The sequence below is a fragment of the Scyliorhinus canicula genome, chromosome 1 (assembly GCF_902713615.1).
Source record: "Scyliorhinus canicula chromosome 1, sScyCan1.1, whole genome shotgun sequence".
Classification (NCBI taxonomy): Eukaryota; Metazoa; Chordata; class Chondrichthyes; order Carcharhiniformes; family Scyliorhinidae; genus Scyliorhinus; species Scyliorhinus canicula.
The window spans coordinates 57,089,217-57,107,343 of NC_052146.1; the positions used below are offsets into that span (position 1 = coordinate 57,089,217).

Sequence of the window (18,127 nt, forward strand, 5' to 3'; positions counted from 1 at the left end):
CGTACCTGTGTGGGTTTCCTCCAGGTGCTCCGATTTCCTCCCACAGTCCAAAGTTGTGCAGGTTAGGTGGATTGGCCATGATGAATTGCCCTAAGTGTCCAAAAAGGTGAGTTGGGGTTACTGAGTTACGAGGATTAGGGTGGAGGTATGGGCTTGAGTAGGGTGTTCTTTCCAAGGGCGGTGCAGACTCGATGGGCAGAGATATGGAGAGGGTGTTGTCAGACCACAGATTGGGTGGTGGCATTGGATACAGTGGTAGGGCACCTGGGAGACCTTTGCAAGACGTTAAGAGCAAAGGTGGAGGAGAAGGAGAATGGGTCTAGAAGGCAGAACCTGCGTATTGTCGGCCTGCCTGAAGGAGTGAAAGACACAAGTGCCACGAGATAGGTCTTGAGGGTGCTGGTGGCGGAGGGGATGCTGGAAAAGGCCCCAGAGGTGAGTAGAGCGCACAGGTCTCTAAGGTAGTAGCCCACAGCGGGGAATCTGCCGCGGACAGTGATTGTAAGACTCCACAAGTTTGTGGAGAAGGAAAAGATCCTGCAGGGGACCAGAGAGAAACGGAACTGTGAATGGGTGGGGAACAAGTCCGAATATGCCAGGAAATTGGAGTGGAATGGGCAAAAAGATGTGCTGGATTCAACAGGACCAAAGCGGTGCTTTATCGATGGCAGATTAGGTTTGGGGTGTTCTACCCGGCAAAACTGTGGGTGACTTTTGAATGCCGGGAGTATTGTTTTGAAACTCCAGAAGTGGCCAGTGACTTTGTTAAAGAGTACAAACTGGGGGAGAACTGAACTTCAATGGGAGACAGAGGAGTTGGCAAAATGGAGTTCGGTGGGTGGGGGAATTTTCTTTTCTTCCTGGTGAAGGTTTTCATTGGTTTGACTATTTGTTGCAGGGGTAATAAGTTTGTAAGGGGGCAAATGTTTCCCCCCCCCTCCTGCTACCTGGGGTGGTATTTAGTTTTGGGAGGAGGTGACCTGTGGCTTTGGATGTATCTTTGGGTGGGGGAGGTCCACGGGGGCAGCAGCTTACACAGATCAAAGAGGAGAGGGTAGGGAGATTAATAGGAGGAGCCTTCAGACAGGAGTTGTCACGCTGGCAGGTAATGCTGGTGAACAGGAGTGAGGTGGGGGAGATGGCTGAGAGGGGAGGGAGATGCGACGTGGCTGGGTTGGAGAAGAAACATAGTTGGGGCCGGAGATGGGGGCCATCTTGATGGGACCAGTACAGGGTGAAATTAAAGGGAACAGAGCCAATAGAGGAGGATGGCGGATGGTAGAGAGGAATGGAGGCGTAAGCCCCGGTAAGGCTTATAATATCAAACGTGTGGGGGCTCAATGGCCTGTGACGCAATCTAGGCTCTTTGTGCACCTAACGAGTCTGAAGGCAGGGGTGGTCTTTCTGCAGGAGATGCACCTCCACGTGATGGACCAGGTCAGGCTAAGAAAGGGAGAGAGTGTGTCCGATATTTCTCGGAGTTTGAATTGAAGTTGCTGGGTGTGGCCATTTTGCTGAGTAAATTATGGGGTTTGTTAGTGTGTAGGAAGTGAGGGACTCGGGTGGGACCATCTGATGGTGAGTGGGGTGTTGGAGGGGATGGCAGTGGTGCTAATGAATGTATATGCATCGAATTGGGATGATGAGGGGTTTATGAGTGGGTTGCTGGGAGTGATTCCAGAGTTGATTATGGGAGGGGACTTTAATTGTGTGCTGGAGATGAGAGTGCACAGTCACGTCCCAGGTCAATGGGAAGGCAGCAGATGGCAAACGAGCTGGGAGGGTTTATGGAAAGGATGGATGTGGTGGACCCATGAAGACTTGAGAACTGGGGGGGGGTTACTCCTTCTTGCATGTGTATAAGGTGTACTCCAGAATTGAGTTTTGTTGTGGTGAGCCATGAGGTGGTAGTGGGGGCGGACTACACGGGGATAGTAATCTCTGACCATGCGCCACACTGGCTGGAGGTTCGGCTTGGCTCGGGACGGGAGCAGAGGCCGGGATGGAGGTTGAATCGGACTGTTAGCGGACAGAATGATTTGTGATCAGGTGCGGTCGGTCATTAAGGACTATGTGGAGTTGAATTAAAATGCAGAGATATTGGCGGCCACATTCTGGGAGGCATTGAAGACGGTGGTTCGGGGGAAGATTATCTTGTTCAAGGCACATGAAGATAGGAAAAGGAGAGAGGAGTAGGAACGATTATTGGGCGAGATAGTCGAGGTGGATAGGGAGTATTCAAGGGCCCCCTCCATGGATGGATTGACAAAAACGAAAAAGCTACAGGGACAATTCAACAAGTTGATGATGGGAAGAGTGTTTGGGCAGCTATGGAGGGTGAGGGGAAGCAGTATCAATATGAACATAAGGCAAACAGCATGCTGGCACATCACCTATGGAGGCAGGCCGCATTCAGGGAAATCTTGAGGGTACGGACAGGTATGGGGGAGCTGCTGTTGGAGCCGGGGAAGATAAATGAGGCATTCAGGGGATACTATGAGGAACTGTTACAGGACAGGCACAAGGTGGGTGAAGAGGGAGATATGGAGTGGTTCTTGAAGGGGCTGGAATTTCCACAGCTGGATGAGGAGAGGAGGCAGACGCTAGAGGATCCTTTTATAGCTGACGGACGTAATGGAGAGTATAAGCGGGATGAAGTCAGGGAAGGCTCCTGGGCGGTTACCTGGCGGAATTTTATAAGGAGTTTGGGGCAGAATTGGCACCACACCTACTGAGGACAATTTGCAAGGTACTGGAGAAGCGGGAGCTGCCGAAGACAATGACATAGGTGACAATTACACTTTTTTACGAAAGAAAAGGAAGTACCCACTCAAATGTGGGTTATGCAGGTTGGTCATGAAGCACATCACCTTCATACTCCCAGAATGCCTTAATCCACTGCAATTCGCATATCACTGCAACCGGTCCACAGCAGACGCCATCTCCCTGGCCCTTCACTCATCCATGGAGCATCTCGACAATAAGGACTCCTACATCAGACTCCTATTTATTGACTCAGCTCCGCCTTCAACACCATAATCCCAGCCAAGCTCATATCAAAGATCCAGAACCTAGGACTTGGCTCGTCACTCTGCAACTGGATCCTTGACTTTCTAACCCACAGACCACAGTCAGTAAGAATAAACAACAACACCTCCTCCACAATAGTACGCAATACCGGGGCCCGGTATGTTTGGGGTACTTTGGGGTAGAAGATAAGTGCGCAAGGTGTGCGGGAGGACCAGCGAACAATGTACACATGTTCTGAACATGCCCACAGCTTAGGGGATTCTGGCAGGGGTTTGCAGACGTCCTATCCACGGTGTTAAAAACAGGGGTGGTAATGAGTCCAGAGGTGGCGATTTTCGGGGTGCCGGAAGATCAGGGAATGCAGGAGAAAGAGGCAAACGTTCTGGCCTTTGCTTCCCTGGTAGCCCGGAGACGGATACTATTAGTTTGGAGGGACTCAAAGCCCCTGAAGTCGGAGACCTGTTTATCGGACATGGCTAGCTTTCTCTGATTGGAGAGAATCAAGTTCGCCTTGAGAGGGTAACTGTTAGGGTCACCCGGAGGTGGCAGCCGTTCGCCGACTTCTTTGCAGCAAATTAATCATCAGCAGAAGGGGGGTTGGCTGGGGGTTAGCTTATTTTAGAGTAGGGGGTTAGTAAAGGCAGGACCTGTAAGGGAGGAAGATGGCTTTTGCACTATGTTTATAAATTAATGTACGTTGTTGTAAAACCATAAATACCTCAATAAAATGTTTATTTTTAAAAATAGTAATAACAGCAACAGCAACATAAACATGGTACGTAAAACATTTCCATCCCTATCACGTTCTCCACACCCCCATCAATGAAACAATAGCCTAACCCCCCTCTAGATTTCTGCCTCTGCTGACATTTTAATTTTCTCCGAGAAAGTCAACGAACGGCTGCCAACTCCGGACGAACTCTAACATTGATCCTCTTAAGGCAAACTTTATTTTCTCGAGACTGAGAAACCCAGCCATGTCACTAACCCAGGTCTCTAATTTCGGGGGCTTGGAGTCCCTCCACATTAACAGTATCCGTCTCCGGGCTACCAGGGAGGCAAAGGCCAAAACGTCGGCCTCTCTCGCTCCCTGGACTCTCCAAAGATCGCCACCTCTGGACTTGGCACCACCCGTGTTTTAAGTATCGTGGACATAGCCTGAGAAAAACCCTGCCAAAACCCTCTAAGCTTCGGGCATGCCTGAAACATGTGGACATGATTTGCTGGACCTCCCGCGCACCTCGCACATCTGTCCTCTACCCCAAAGAACTTGGTCATCTGGACCACCGTCATATGTGCCCAGTGGACTACCTTAAATTGTATCAGGCTAAGCCGGCACCTGATGAGGATGTGTTAACCCTGCTTAAGGCATCTGCCCACAGACCTGCCTCTATCTCTCCCCATAGCTCATCTTCTCATTTGCCCTTTAGTTCCTCTATCTGAGTTTCCTCCGACTCCATAAGTTCTTTGTAGATATCTGATACCTTGCCCTCTCCCACCAATGTTCTGGAAACTACCCTGTTTTGTATCCCCGTGGTGGCAGGAGCAGGAAGGTCGGAACCTGCCTTCTCATAAAATCCTGTACCTACAGATATCTAAACCCATTCCCTGCCGGCAGTTCAAATTACTCTTCCTGTCTATAAATAGATCTCCCATCCTCTCAATTCCTGCTCTCTGCCATCTCCGAAACCCTCCATCCAGTCTTCCCGGCACAAACCGACGGCTTGTTGTAATTCGGGGCCCAGACCGATGCGTCCTCTGCTCTCCTATATTTCCTCCACTGCCCCCAGATTCTCAGAGCCACCACTACCACCAGGCATGGTACCGTTATCAGTGCCCCAAAACTTGTGTGCTAACACGATGCTGCCTCTACCCGACCCCCCCCCCCCCCCCCCCACCATCACTACCCACTTTCTAATTCCCCCCCACCATCACTACCCACTTTCTAATCATGGCCATATTAGCATCCCAGTAGTAGTTGCACAGGTTCGGCAGCGCCAACCCACCCTTTTCGACTACGCTCCAACAACACTTTCTTCAATCGCGGGGTTTTACCCGCCAAAGCCCAAAATCACCTTATTCACCCGTTTAAAAAAGGCCCTCTGGATAAAGGTGGGGAGACACTGAAAGACAAATGGAAATCTGGGGAGGACTGTCATTTTATTTTTCATAAACAATTTTATTGAGGTATTTTTGGCATATTCAACAGCAACATTTTGCCGTAATGTACAAAAAGAAAATAAGACATAATGCAAGCATCAGCTCTCCTCTCGCAAGAACCTGCCCAAGCAACCCCTTACTCTACGCTACCCTAAACCCCCCCCCCCCCCTTTCCCCTGCTGATGATTAACTCTCCGCGAAGAAGTCAACGAATGGCTGCCACCTCCGGGCGATCCCTGACAGCGATCCTCTCAAGGCGAACTTAATTTTCTTCAGCCCGAGAAAGCTCGCCATGTCCGAAAGCCATACTGCTGGGGCTTTGAGTCCCTCCATGCCAACAGTATTCATCGCCGGGCTACCAGGGAAGCAAAGGCCAAGACGTCGGCCTCTTTCTCCTCCTGGACTCCCGGGTCCTCAGAAACCCCAAAAATTGCCACCTCAGGACTCATTGCTACCCTAGTTTTCAATACCCGGGACATGACGTCCATGAATCCCTGCCAGTGCCCCCTTAGTTTAGGACATGCCCAGAACATGAGTACATGGATCGCTGGTCCTCTGGCACATCTAACACATTTGTCCTCCAGCCCAAAGAATTTGCTCATCTGGGCCACCGTCATGTGGGCCCGATGTACGACCCTGAACTGGATCAGCCTGAGCCTGGCGCATGTTGCGGTCGTGTTTACTCTACTCCAAGCATCTTCCCATATGCCGTCCTCTGTCAGATGTTGTCCTGTTCATCCTCACACTAGCCTTTGGGGCCTGATATAGCAGCCTAACCCAGTCAATGAATCCAACCCCCAACCCAAAACGTCCCAGCACTTCCCATAAATAGTCCCACTCAACCCGGTCGAAAGCCTTTTCGGCATCCATTGCTATCACTACCTCTGCCTCCCTGCTTTCCGGGAGCATCATAATCACATTGAGCAGCCTCTTTAGATTGGCCATCAGTTGCCTGCCCTTTACGAACCCGGTTTGGTCCTCCACAATCACATCCGGTACACAGTCCTCAATTCTAGACGCCAAGATCTTGGCCAGTAACTTAGCATCTGCGTTAATCAAAGAGATCAGCCTATAGGACCCACATGCCTCCGGGTCTTTATCCCGTTTCAGTATAAGTGGGATAGTACTACGAGTGGGGGTGTCAGTTACAAGGGGTCACGATTTCAAGGTGAGAGGTGAAAAGTTTACGGGAGATGTGCGTGGAAAGTTTTTTACGCAGAGGGTGGTGGGTGCCTGGAATGCTTTGCCAGCGGAGGTGGTAGAGGCGGGTACGATAGCATCATTTAAGATGCATCTGGACAGATATATGAACAGGTGGGGAACAGAGAGAAGTAGACCGTGGTAAATAGGCAACAGGTTTAGATAAAGGATCTGGATCGGCGCAGTCTGGGAGGGCCGAAGGGCCTGTTCCTGTGCTGTAATTTTCTTTGTTCTTTGTTCTTACGACATAGTCGGGGGTAAGACCTCTCTATCTCTTGCCTCATTGAACACCCTGACCAGCACCGGCCCCACTATCTCGGAGAACTTTTTATAAAACTCCACCGGGTATCCGTCCGGCCCCGGGGCTTTCCCTGACTTCAGGCCCCCCAGTACTACTTTGGTCCTGATCGGGGCCCCCAGCCCGTCTACCAACCCCCTACCTACTCTTGGGATGGTCAGTCCGTCCAAAAAGCACCTCATCCCCTCTGGTCCCGTGGGGGTTCCGAGGTGTACAGCTTGCTATAGAAGTCCCTAAACACCTTGCTCAGTCCTACCAGGTTTCCCTCCCCGTTGACTACCTTTCCTATTTCCCTGGCCGCTTCTCTCTCTTAGTTGTTGTGCAAGCATTCTGCTGGCCTTCTCCCCATGCTCGTATATTGCGCCCTTTGCCCTTCTAAGCAGCTCTATGGCCTTCCCTGTAGACAACACCCAGGACCGTCATTTTCACGGTCTGTACCCTTCCTGCCAGTGGCAGCGGGAGCATGTCCCATCTCCTAAAGTCCTCCTTCTTCATTTGTTCTACAAGCCTGGATTCCCAGCGAGCAAACGCTCCTTCCTACCATTCTTAATTGGTGCTCTCCCAGTCTCATCTCCTGCCCCCTCGCCTGGATCGCGAACATCTCGCTTTTCCCCATATTCACTTTATACCCCCTAAACCTGCCAAATTCCCCCAAAATTCACATAATCTCCCCCATCCCTTCTAACATGTCCGAAATGTACAGGAGCAGGTCATCCGCGTAAAGCGAGACCCGATGCCCCCCCCACCCCCGGACCAGCCCTTTCCAGTTCCTGGAAGCTCTTAACGCCATAGCCAATGGCTCTATGGCCAGAGCAAACACAGCGGGGAGAGGGGACACCCTTGCCTTGTCCCTTCGGCCGGACGGATACCTGGTGGAGTTTTATAAAAATAGCCGGACATCAGCCGATTCGTACCCACACTTGCTGCAGGTGCCTGATACAGCAACCGCACCCGTGAGTTGCCTAACCTTTACAAACCCCATCTGGTCTTCCCCTATCACCCCCGGGACACAGTCCTCTATCCTTGTGGCCAATATCTTAGCCAGCAGTTTGGCGTCCACAGGGAGATCGCCTGTATGACCCGCATTGCTCAGGATCCTTCCCCAGCTTCAGAATCAATGAGATCAAGGCCTGCGACATTGTTGGGGGAAGGACACCCCTCTCCCTTGCCTCATTAAATGCCCTCACCAGCAGTAAGCCCAATATCTCCAAGAACTTCTTATAGAATTCCACCGGGTAGCCATCCGGCCCTGGGGCCTTGCCCGACTGCATGACCTCCAGCCCCTCCATTATTTCCTCGATTTCAATTGGGGCTCCCAGCCCTTCCACCAGTTCTTCCTCCACCCTAGTGAACCTCAGCTGACCCAAGAACTTCCTCATTCCCTCCACCACAGCCGGGGGTTCCGACTCACATAACTTGCTATAAAAGTCCTTAAACACTTCATTCACCCCCACTCGGTCCAGGACCGCATTCCCACCTCTGTTCTTTACTCTCCCTATCTCCCTGGCCGCCTCCCTTTCCCTCAGCTGGTCTGCTAGCATTCTACTGGCCTTTTCCCCATACTCATACACCACTCCCCTTGCCTTCCTCAGTTGATCTACCGCCTTCCCTGTCGATAATAGCCCGATCCCCACCTGTAACCTCCCCCGCTCTTTCAGTAGCCCGCGTCCGGGGCTTCCGAATATCTCCTATCCACCAGGAGTATCTCCCCAACCAACCTAAACCTCTCTGCTCATTCCACCTTTTCCCTATGGGCCTGTATCGAAATTAATTCCCCTCTAACCACTGCCTTCAGAGCTTCCCACACCGTTGCTGCCGAGACTTCCCCCGTATCATTTATTTCCAAATAGTTCTGGATGGACTTGCTCACCCGCCCACACACACCCCACATCCAACTTCCATGAGGGACGCTGCCCTCTCTCCATACTAGCCCATAGATCCACCCAATGTGGGGCATGATCCAACACTGCGATTGCCGGGTACGTGGTATAAACCACCCCGGCAGTGGAGCCCTGTTCAGGATAAAAAAGTAGATCTGAGACTATACCTTGTGGGCATAGGAGATAAAAGAAAACTCCTTCACTCTTGGCCATCCGAACCTCCATGGGTCTACTCCCCCCATCTGCTCCATAAACCCCTTTAATTCCTTCGCTACGGCTGGTACCCTCCCTGTCCTAGATTTTGACCGGTCCAATCCTGGATCAATGACTGTATTGAAATCTCCCTCCATGATCAGATTATGTGACTCTAGGTCTGGGATCTTACCTAACACCTGCCTCATAAATTCCAGGTCATTCCAGTTTGGTGCCTATCCATTCACTAGTACCACCCGCATCCCCTCGAGCTTCCCACTCACCAAAATATACCTGCTCCCCGCGTGTGACACGATTCTCCCTGCCTCAAATGCCACCCGTTTGTTAATCAGGATTGCGATCCCCCTGGTCTTAGAGTCCAGCCCTGAATGAAATACCTGGCTGACCCACCCCTTCCTCAATCTGGTCTGGTCTATAACCTTCAGGTGTGTCTCTTGTAACATTGCCACGTCCGTCTTCAATCCCCTCAGCTGCGTGAACACGTGAGCCCTCTTAACCAGCCCATTTAGCCCTCTGATGTTCCAACCAGCCTAGTCAGGGGGCTAACCCTCAACCCCCTTTCTCCCCTGGCTGATTAGCCATCACCCTTAGGCCAGCCGCCAGCTCGCGTCCCTCGCCTCCTCGGGCCCGCCCTCGGGCATACGCCGTCCTTGACCTCCCCTTTGCCCCTAGCAACAATTCCCCCGTCAGCAGAGCAGCCCCTCCCCCCTAGTTACAGCACCAGAAACCCAACCCCCCATATCAAACGTATCCCCCACTACTCTTCCGTGAGCTAGCAAACCTAGCTAGCTCGGTAGCTCCCGCCCATGGCACCAGATATCCTACCTCCCCATTGTTCTCCCTCCTCTTCTCTCTTTCCCCCCCCCCCGCCTTGGGAAATGCATATTCAAAGCATCACAGGCCCCAGTAAAGAAACAGTAGAAAAAAATCCCTCCACCCAACTTCCAATGGAACAGAGTAAACTTTACATTTCTGAGCAGCTGTTCAAACACCTATCACAACGAAAACCAAAGAAAGGAGCAAAAGCAACCAGAGAAAGAAAAAGGGAACAAGAAACAATAATAGCCCTTGTTACAGAGAGCACTGCATATTCAAAACAACACAGAAGTGATTTTGACCAAATTGCCACCACAATGACCTCCCCCAGGGTTCAGTGACCTTAATCCCCTGCCAGCCTTTTGTCCTTGATAATGTTCATAGCTTCGTCCGGTGATTCAAAATAAAGTCCCTGGCCTTCCAACGTGACCCAAAGACGCGCTGGATACAACATCCTGAACTTCTTGAAGAGGGCTGATTTTTCCTTATTAAATCCATGCCCAGGTCCTGGTGGATGCACAACCCACAGTTCTCCCACACGCAGCTCCATATCTGCTTGGCCCACTGCAAAATCTGTTCCTTGTCCAAGAACCGGTGCATTCGCATCACCATCGCCCTCGGCGGTTCATTCGCTCACAGCTCCCTTGCAAGAGCTCTATGCACTCTGTACACTTCCAAGGGCCGTGTATGTGCCCCATCTCCCATCATCTTTTCCAGCATACTTGCCTCATGCCCTCGTGTCCGAACCCTCACTGTCCTCAGGGAGGCCGACGATCCTCAGGTTCTGTCTCCCGGACCTGTTCTTCAAGTCCTCCAACTTCTCCTGCAACCTTTTCTGGTGGTCCTTCATCAGCCCCACCTCGGCCTCCAAAGCAGTTAAATAGTCCTCTTGCTCAGACATCTTTTCCTACACCTTCTGAAAAGCCTGCCCATGGGTTTCTAAACCCTGTTCCACCCGATCAATCGATGCCTTAATCGGGTTCAGCGTATCTTTCTTTAGCTTGGCAAAGCTCTCCTCAAAGAGCTTCACCAGCTGTACTGTCGACCACTGTGCCACCACCCCAGGATCCTGCACCTCCACCATGTTCTCCTGTGCTGCCGGCTCTGCACGCGTCTTCCTTGCTTGACTGTGTCTCCTTACACGGGCACTTCTAGTCCACTGCTCCATACACTGGTGGGGGATTTCTCCTCACTGTCTCACTCTCCACCGATTTATCCAGTGAAATTCCCCAAAAAACTGGATAGAAGGTCCAAATGTTTTGTCACAAGCGGGAGCTACCAAATGTGTGACCTCCTACTCCATGCCTGCCACCCAAAGTCCATATCACTGTTAAACATGGACATAAAAGTGCTGGCTAAGTTAGTGACGGAGAGGAAGGAAGGATGCGCCCTGAGGGTGGTTGCAGAGGATCAAACAGGCTTCATTTAGGGCCGGAAACTCTTCAGCAACTTAAGGCGATTATTGAATGTGATCATGACCCTGTTGAGAGGACGGGTACCGGAGGTGGTGGTGTCAATGGATGCAGAGAAGGTACTTGATCAGGTGGTGTGGCGGTACCTGTTCAAGGTCCTGGGAAGGTTTGGGCCAAAGTTTTTGGCATGAATGCATCTGTTGTACGCTACCCCGGTGTAGTATGGACCAATGAGATTAACTCACGGAGTCTCGGGTTGCATAGGGGAATGAGGCAGGGGTGCCCGCTGTGGCCGCTATTGTGTGTGCTGGCGATAGAGCCCTTGGGGATGGCCCGTAGGGGGTCAGTAGAACCACAGGGGATTGGAGAGGGAGCAGGGAGCACCGGATGTCGCTGTATGCAGACGACCTACTATTATACATCACACCTGCTGGAGAATACGGGGAGGGTTATGAGCCTTTTGGAGAGATTTGGGCCTTCTCAGGTTATGTGCTGAACATGGGGAAAAATGAGGGGTTTCCAGTGAACGAGTCGGGTCAGAGAGCCAGTCTAGGGGGGCTGCCATTCAAGCTGGTCAGGGATCGGGTTAGGTATTTGATCATCGCTACACAAGTGCAACTTAAAGTTAGTGGAGGTGATAAGGGAGGACTTTAGGAGGTTGGATACACTGCATCGGACGTTGGTTCAAGTGGTGAAAATGAGTATCCTGCCAAGGTTCGTATTTATGTTTCAGACGCTTCCAATTTTTATTCCAAGGCCTTTTTTCAGATGTTGGATACAGCCATTTCAGAGTATGTATGCGAGGGGAAGGTGCCAAGGATGAAGAGGGCCTTGCTGCAGAGGCTGAGACAGAAAGGGGGTTGGCGTCACCTAACTAACTTCATTACTTTTGGGCGGCGAATGTGGAGAAAGTGAGGTGGTGGTGGTGGGAAGGAGAGGGGGTAGAATGGGTTAGGAGGGAGGAAGAGTCCTGTAGGGGGTCCAGCCTGACGGTGATGGCAGCACTACCGCCGACAGCAAGGAGATATGCGGAGAGTCCGGTTGTACAATCCACAATTAAGGTATGGAACCAGCTGAGGAGACATTGTAGGATAGAAGCGATGTCGGTGTTAACGCGCTGTGTGAGAACCATGGATCTAAGCTGGGGGGCGTGGACGATATGTATAGAAAGTGGAAAGAGGTGGGGCTGGTGAGGGCAAGGGATTTATATCTGGAAGAGAGGTTTGCGAGCATAGAGGAGCTGAGGGAGAGGGTAGAGCTTCCGAGGGGAAGTGAATTTAGGAATTTACAAGTAAGGGACTTTGCATGGAAGATGTGGGAAGGGTTTCCCAGGCTGCCGATGTATGCTCTATTGGAACTGTTGTTGCTTCAGGACATGGAAGGGGAGTGTAGGATTGGGGAGATATGGTTGATCGGGCGAGCAGGGAGGTGTGCAGGTGGTGAGGATCAAGGAGAAATAGGAGGAGGAGTTGGGGAGGGGGAGAGAGGTTGTGGAGTGAGGCACTGCGTAGGGTGAATACGAGCTTGTCATATGCGAGGATGAGCTCGATGCAATTTAAGATGGTACACAGGGCGCATATGACTCGGACAAGGATGAGTGGTTTCTTCAAGGGAGTGGCAAGTGTAGGTAGGGACCAGCAAACCACGTGCATATGTTCTAGGGGTGTGAGAAGCTGGAGAGATACAGGGCAGGAGTGTTTGGGACGTTAGCAAAGATTGTGGGGCCAGACCCTATGGTGACGAAGCCGGAGCTGATGGAGGGAGGAAGGCTGATGGCGTGACCTTCGCCTCTCTGCCCAATGGAGAATTTAACTCTAATGGTGGTCGGCATCGCTGCTAGGTGTAGCAGTCTGGCTAGGGAATGTTTACGATTTCCTCCAGTTGGAGAAAATTAAGTTTGAACTGAGGGGTTCAGCAGAGGGCTTTTTGTCATGGTGGGGATTGTTCGTGGCCATGTTTGAGGAGCTGTTCATCGCAGGGGATGTGGGTGGGGGGCACAGGGTGAAAAAAGGCAAAAATTTGTACAGACTGTAAAACCGATTTGGGGAGTGTGTTCCCCGGATTATTTATGTTTGTAACTGTCTGAATAAGTTTGGAATAAAATACATTTTAGCAAAGAAAGAAAAACACTCGCTCTTGAGATTTAATTTGTACCCAGAGAACATGCCAAATCCCTTCAGCAGCACCATTATGCTCCCCATTGTAGGGACTGGGTCCGCAATGTACAAGAACAAGTCATCCGCGTACAAGGACACCCTGTGCTCCATTCCCCCCCACCCCCCCCCCCCTCACTATTCCCTGCCATTCACCCGAATTCCTCAATGCGATGGCCAATGGCTCCATCACCAATGCAAATAAGAGGGACCCTTGCCTCGTTCCCGTTTGAAACTGGAAACACTTTGAGCTCACACAATTCATGCGAACACGAGTCTTGGGTTCCTTGTATAACTGTCTCACCCACAACACAAACGTGGGCCCAATCCCAAACCACTGCAAACAAGTAGTTCCACTCTACCCTGTGGAAACCTTTTCTGCACCCAGTGCCACAACAACATCCTGTTTACACCCCCCCCCCCCCCCCCCCCCATCCCTGCCCCCAGGTGGGGACAAAATCACATTTAACATGCGGGACGCATTAAAGGACAACCGCCTACCCCTCATAAACCTTGTTTGATCCTTCCCAACAATGCTCGGGAGACATACACCTCCACCTGAGCACCAGCACCTTCGCCAAGATCTTAGTGTCCACATGCAATTAAGAGATTAGCTGAAATGACTCGTACTCCACTGAGTCTTTATCCTTCTTCAGAAGGAGTGAGATGGATGCCTGCACCAGTGTCTCCGGGAGCAACCCCGAGCTATTAAATCCTCAAAAAAGACTCCACTAGCAGCAGTATCAGCCCGTTGGCAAACCTTTCATAAAATTCCACCGGGAACACATCTGGCCCCAGCGTCTTGCCCATCTGCATGTTTCTGATTGTCTTCTAATCTTCCTCTACCCCAGTGGGTCTTCTAACCCTTCCTGATCTTCTTTATCCAATGTAGGACGCACCAACCCCTCTAAAACCTCCCCCATGTCTGACTGATCCTCTGGCAGTTCTGACTTATATAACCTCTCCTTGAACACTTCAAACATTCCATTCACCTTCTCGGACGCAGCATATCTCGCATTTGAACAATCTCTCGGGAAGCTGTCTGCCGCCTCAACTGGCCAGCCAACAATTCTCCATATATTCATACATCGCCCGCCTAGCCCTCCACAGCTGGCGCACCGCCCTATAGATAGCAGATTAAACTGCATCTGCAGTTTCTTCCTACTAGCCAATAGTTCGAGGTTGGGGTCTTCTGCATACCATACCTCCAGAATTTCATCCACCAACTGCTGACGCTCCTCCCTAGCCTCACTATCAGCCTGCACCTTGCATGTAATTATCTCCCATTGCGTCAAGGATGAGACCTCCCCATTTTTGTTGAACCCTGCAGACTTACCAATTGCCCTCGCCACCCTTACACTAAACCTGCCAACAGTCCTCCATCTAAACTCAAGGCCTGCTGTTGGGGTGGTCCCCTCTCCAGCACCACATCGACCAGGTGTGGGACATGATCTGAAGTAACAATTGCAGAATATTATGCTCCCCGAGCACTCGGCAACAGAGACCTTCCCATAATACAGAAATTAATGCGCAAATAGACCTTATGCACCTGCACGAAAAAGGAGAACTCCTTGCCCCTGGGTGCCGACAACAGCACCTATCTACCTCCCCCCCCCCCCCCCAGGATCAATTGCTGCGTATCCATATCTGGGATAGTCGCTGACCTGCCCTCCAGCACCACCAAGACCATCAACTATCTGTCCCTATGATCTGCTACCACAATCTGTATCTGAAATTGGACTCTCTTAGATCACTACCTCGGGGCCCTATTATCAAAGCCCGAGTGAAATACGTGGCTTACCCAACCCTTACGGAACCGTACCTGGTCCTTCATCTGCAAGCGAGTCTCCTGTAATAGCACCACACCGGTCCTCAAACTCTACAGATGAGCAATAACTCTTGCCCGTTTTATCAGATCACCTAGCCCCCTCGCACATTCCACGTCACCAACCGAATCGGAAGGGTGTCACCCCTGCCTGCTGCTTGGACCAACCATCATCCCCCATGGGAGGGTACTCCCACCCCCACACCATGCACCAACCAGCAGCATGCCCCCCCCCCCCCCCCCCCCCCCCAAGATGACACCTGGCCCCATCCATCAGATGGGGCAAAGAACAGACCTCGGTCTCCATCGGCAACCTACCGCTCCCCCAAACCCCCCAACTACTTTCTCTTGACATTGGTCCTATCCCCATCCCCCCACCATTCAAACCTCCTAGGTGCTCCAAAACGTGTACAAGCAAAGCAGGATTAGCAGACCACAGCCCCTCCTCCCACTTTGCTCCCATTTACTAGCGAACTGCAGTTTGCTAGCAGGGTAGCATCCTGCCAGAGTCCCCCTCTCCCAATAATCACCAAAACGAAACCCAAGGAGCCCTTCACGACCACGTTAATATCTCAAAACCCCCTATCCACTCCCAACCACCCTTACTCTGTTCTCCATTTCCATATACCTACACCAACCCCTAATACTACAAAATTCCAAAGAAAGAAGCAACCCCATTCTACGAACAATCCCCCAAAACAATTTTCAATACCGGGGCGGCAATATGGGACAGTGGTTAGCACTGCTGCCTCATGGTGCCGAGAACCTGGGTTTGATCCCGACCCCGGGTCACTGTCTGTATGGAGTTTGCACATTCTCCCCATGTCTGAGTGGGTCTCATGCTAACAACCTAAAGATGTGCAGGGTACGTGGATTGGCCACATTAAATTGCCCTTCAATTGGAATTTTAAAAAAAACTATCATAATCCAAAAAGAATAACGAGCCACAAATAAAATACATAGCCCTCCAGCACCCCATCTTTTTAAAACAAAGTCCCCTTCCATCATTTCCAGTTCAATCCAAGTCCCTCGGCCTTCACGAATGCCTGCGCCTCCTCTGCCATCTTGAAGAAGTGATCCTGGAATTGTGTGTGACCCTCAATTTTGCTGGGTAGACCACTCCAGAACGCACTCCGCTTTTGTAAAGTGCTGCCTTCACCCTATTGAAGGCCACCTGCCTTCTCGCCAGCTCCACTATGATCATATTCGATTGCCACTGCCTTCCACTTCAGAGTTCTGCTTAGTCCATCGCAGCACCACCTTCTTCATCTGGTAGCTGTGAAAGCAGACTAATGCAGCCTTTGGCTTGGGCGGGAGCAACCGATGTGCCCCATCCCGCTTGAAGGGGGACGCTTCGTCCCTCCCCAACAGCTTCCCAAACATTGTCGAAAAGCGATCTCTTTTAGAACCCTGGTGTGTCGTCCGTCTGGTCCAGGTGACCTCCCCTCCCAACTCTGCTTCCCATTTCTCCTTGATCTTCACCGCCCACTCACCTCCCTGCTCCCCCAGTCACTTGTATATATCCCAATTCATCCCTCCCCTTCCACATCCGGAAGCAGCAGTCGCTCCAGCAGGGTGTATCCCGGCAACCGAGGGAACCCCCTACAGACCTTTCGCACAAAGTCCCTAACCTGCAGATACCTGAACTCACTCCCCTCGGCAGCTCTACCCTCTCCCTTAGCTCCTCGAGACTGGTGAACTCTTCCTCCAAATACAAAACCCTCACCTTGACCAGTCCAACTTCCCTCCACTTCCGGTATAAATTATCCACCCCCCCCTCCCCCAGCTCAAACCCATGATTATCGCACAGCGGCGTTTGCACCGACAACCCTTCCACCCTAAAATTCTCCCTCAACTGATTCCATATCTTCACCGTGGACTGCACCACCGGGCTCCCTGAATACCTACTTGGAGCCATTGGCAACGCTGCCATCACCATGGTGCTAAACAAGACCCCTTACAAGATTCCTCTTCCATCCTAACCACTCTACTCCCTGTCCTTCCCACCTCCGCCGCACCTTGTCTACATTTGCCGCCCAATAATAATGAAGCAAGTTCAGCAATGCCAACCCCCCCCCCCCCCCCCCCCCCCCCCCCGGCTCTCTCTGCCTCTTTAGCAGGATCTTCCGGAAACCATGGCTCTCTTATTCCCTTTTCTTCCCATGTACTTAATGATCTGTTGAGCCGCTCGTAGAAAAATGCTTTTCACTGTACCTTGGTACACGTGACAATAAACAAATCCAATCCAATCTTCCCCGTCCATACAAAGTCCGAAATGATTGTGTCCACTTTTCGAAAAAAGTCCTTTGGTATAACGATCGGGAGAGCCTGAAAGATAAACAAGAACCTTGGCAGAATATTCATTTTCAGACTGATACAGTCACCAACAGCACTCAGACTGATACAGTCACCAACAGCACTCTAACTGCAAAAGCATAAAGATACATGAGTCATGCATTAGCCATGGAATTCTACTACGTCCTTTAGAATCCATATGACCATGTGCACAAATTATTTTATTATGTAATTGCTTTTTGTTTTACTGTTAAAACCATTAATTCAAACATAGTGTTAGGCATGTTATGACGTGTGCTCAATGAAACTTTGGTTTATATGCTGTCTGATTTTCTTTTGCAGTTTCTTCTGATGGCCCACAAACAACTTCTAATGAACAGCTCCCGCATGAGGAAAGAAATGAATCGGACGTTTAAAAGTAGGCAATTTCTGTTGTTGAGTTAACAGATACTGAATTAATCATTCTTTTTTGTTTTGGTTAAAGGGCGATGAACCTGATGGACAATCCAAAGTCCATAGGACAGGATTTCAGCAAGCTTAAGAGATTTTACTGTGAATGGGAAATAAAATAATCTCGCAGTAGTGGGTGGAATATTTAGATGACAATGGCTGGGCTAGGCTGAGGAGCTCCACCTGCCTGGAGCAGTCAGGTTTTGGGGTCCCAGACACTCACTGTCATACCTCTGCCCAGAGTTCTAAACCAGGCAGTAGGAGTTAGAGTATGAGGCCATGTGAAACACTGACCATATAGGACTTTCTGTGGGTAAAGAACACCGTAATTCTCTTCCCCATCCTGGTCCTTTCTAACCCTTTAAAGCACCGTGTGTGACCCATCAGCCTTTGTT

At 50.9% G+C, this 18,127-nt stretch overlaps 1 protein-coding gene across 1 annotated transcript in view; it reads left to right on the forward strand.

The window, feature by feature from the left end:
• Positions 1 to 17,698, forward strand: part of vsig10 (V-set and immunoglobulin domain containing 10) — a 50,993-nt gene extending 33,295 nt beyond the window's left edge. Inside the window, 1 exon segment of the mRNA XM_038787939.1 lies at positions 17,625 to 17,698. Within this exon segment, the coding sequence (XP_038643867.1) occupies positions 17,625 to 17,698 (74 nt within the window).
• The last annotated feature ends 429 nt before the right edge of the window (positions 17,699 to 18,127 follow it).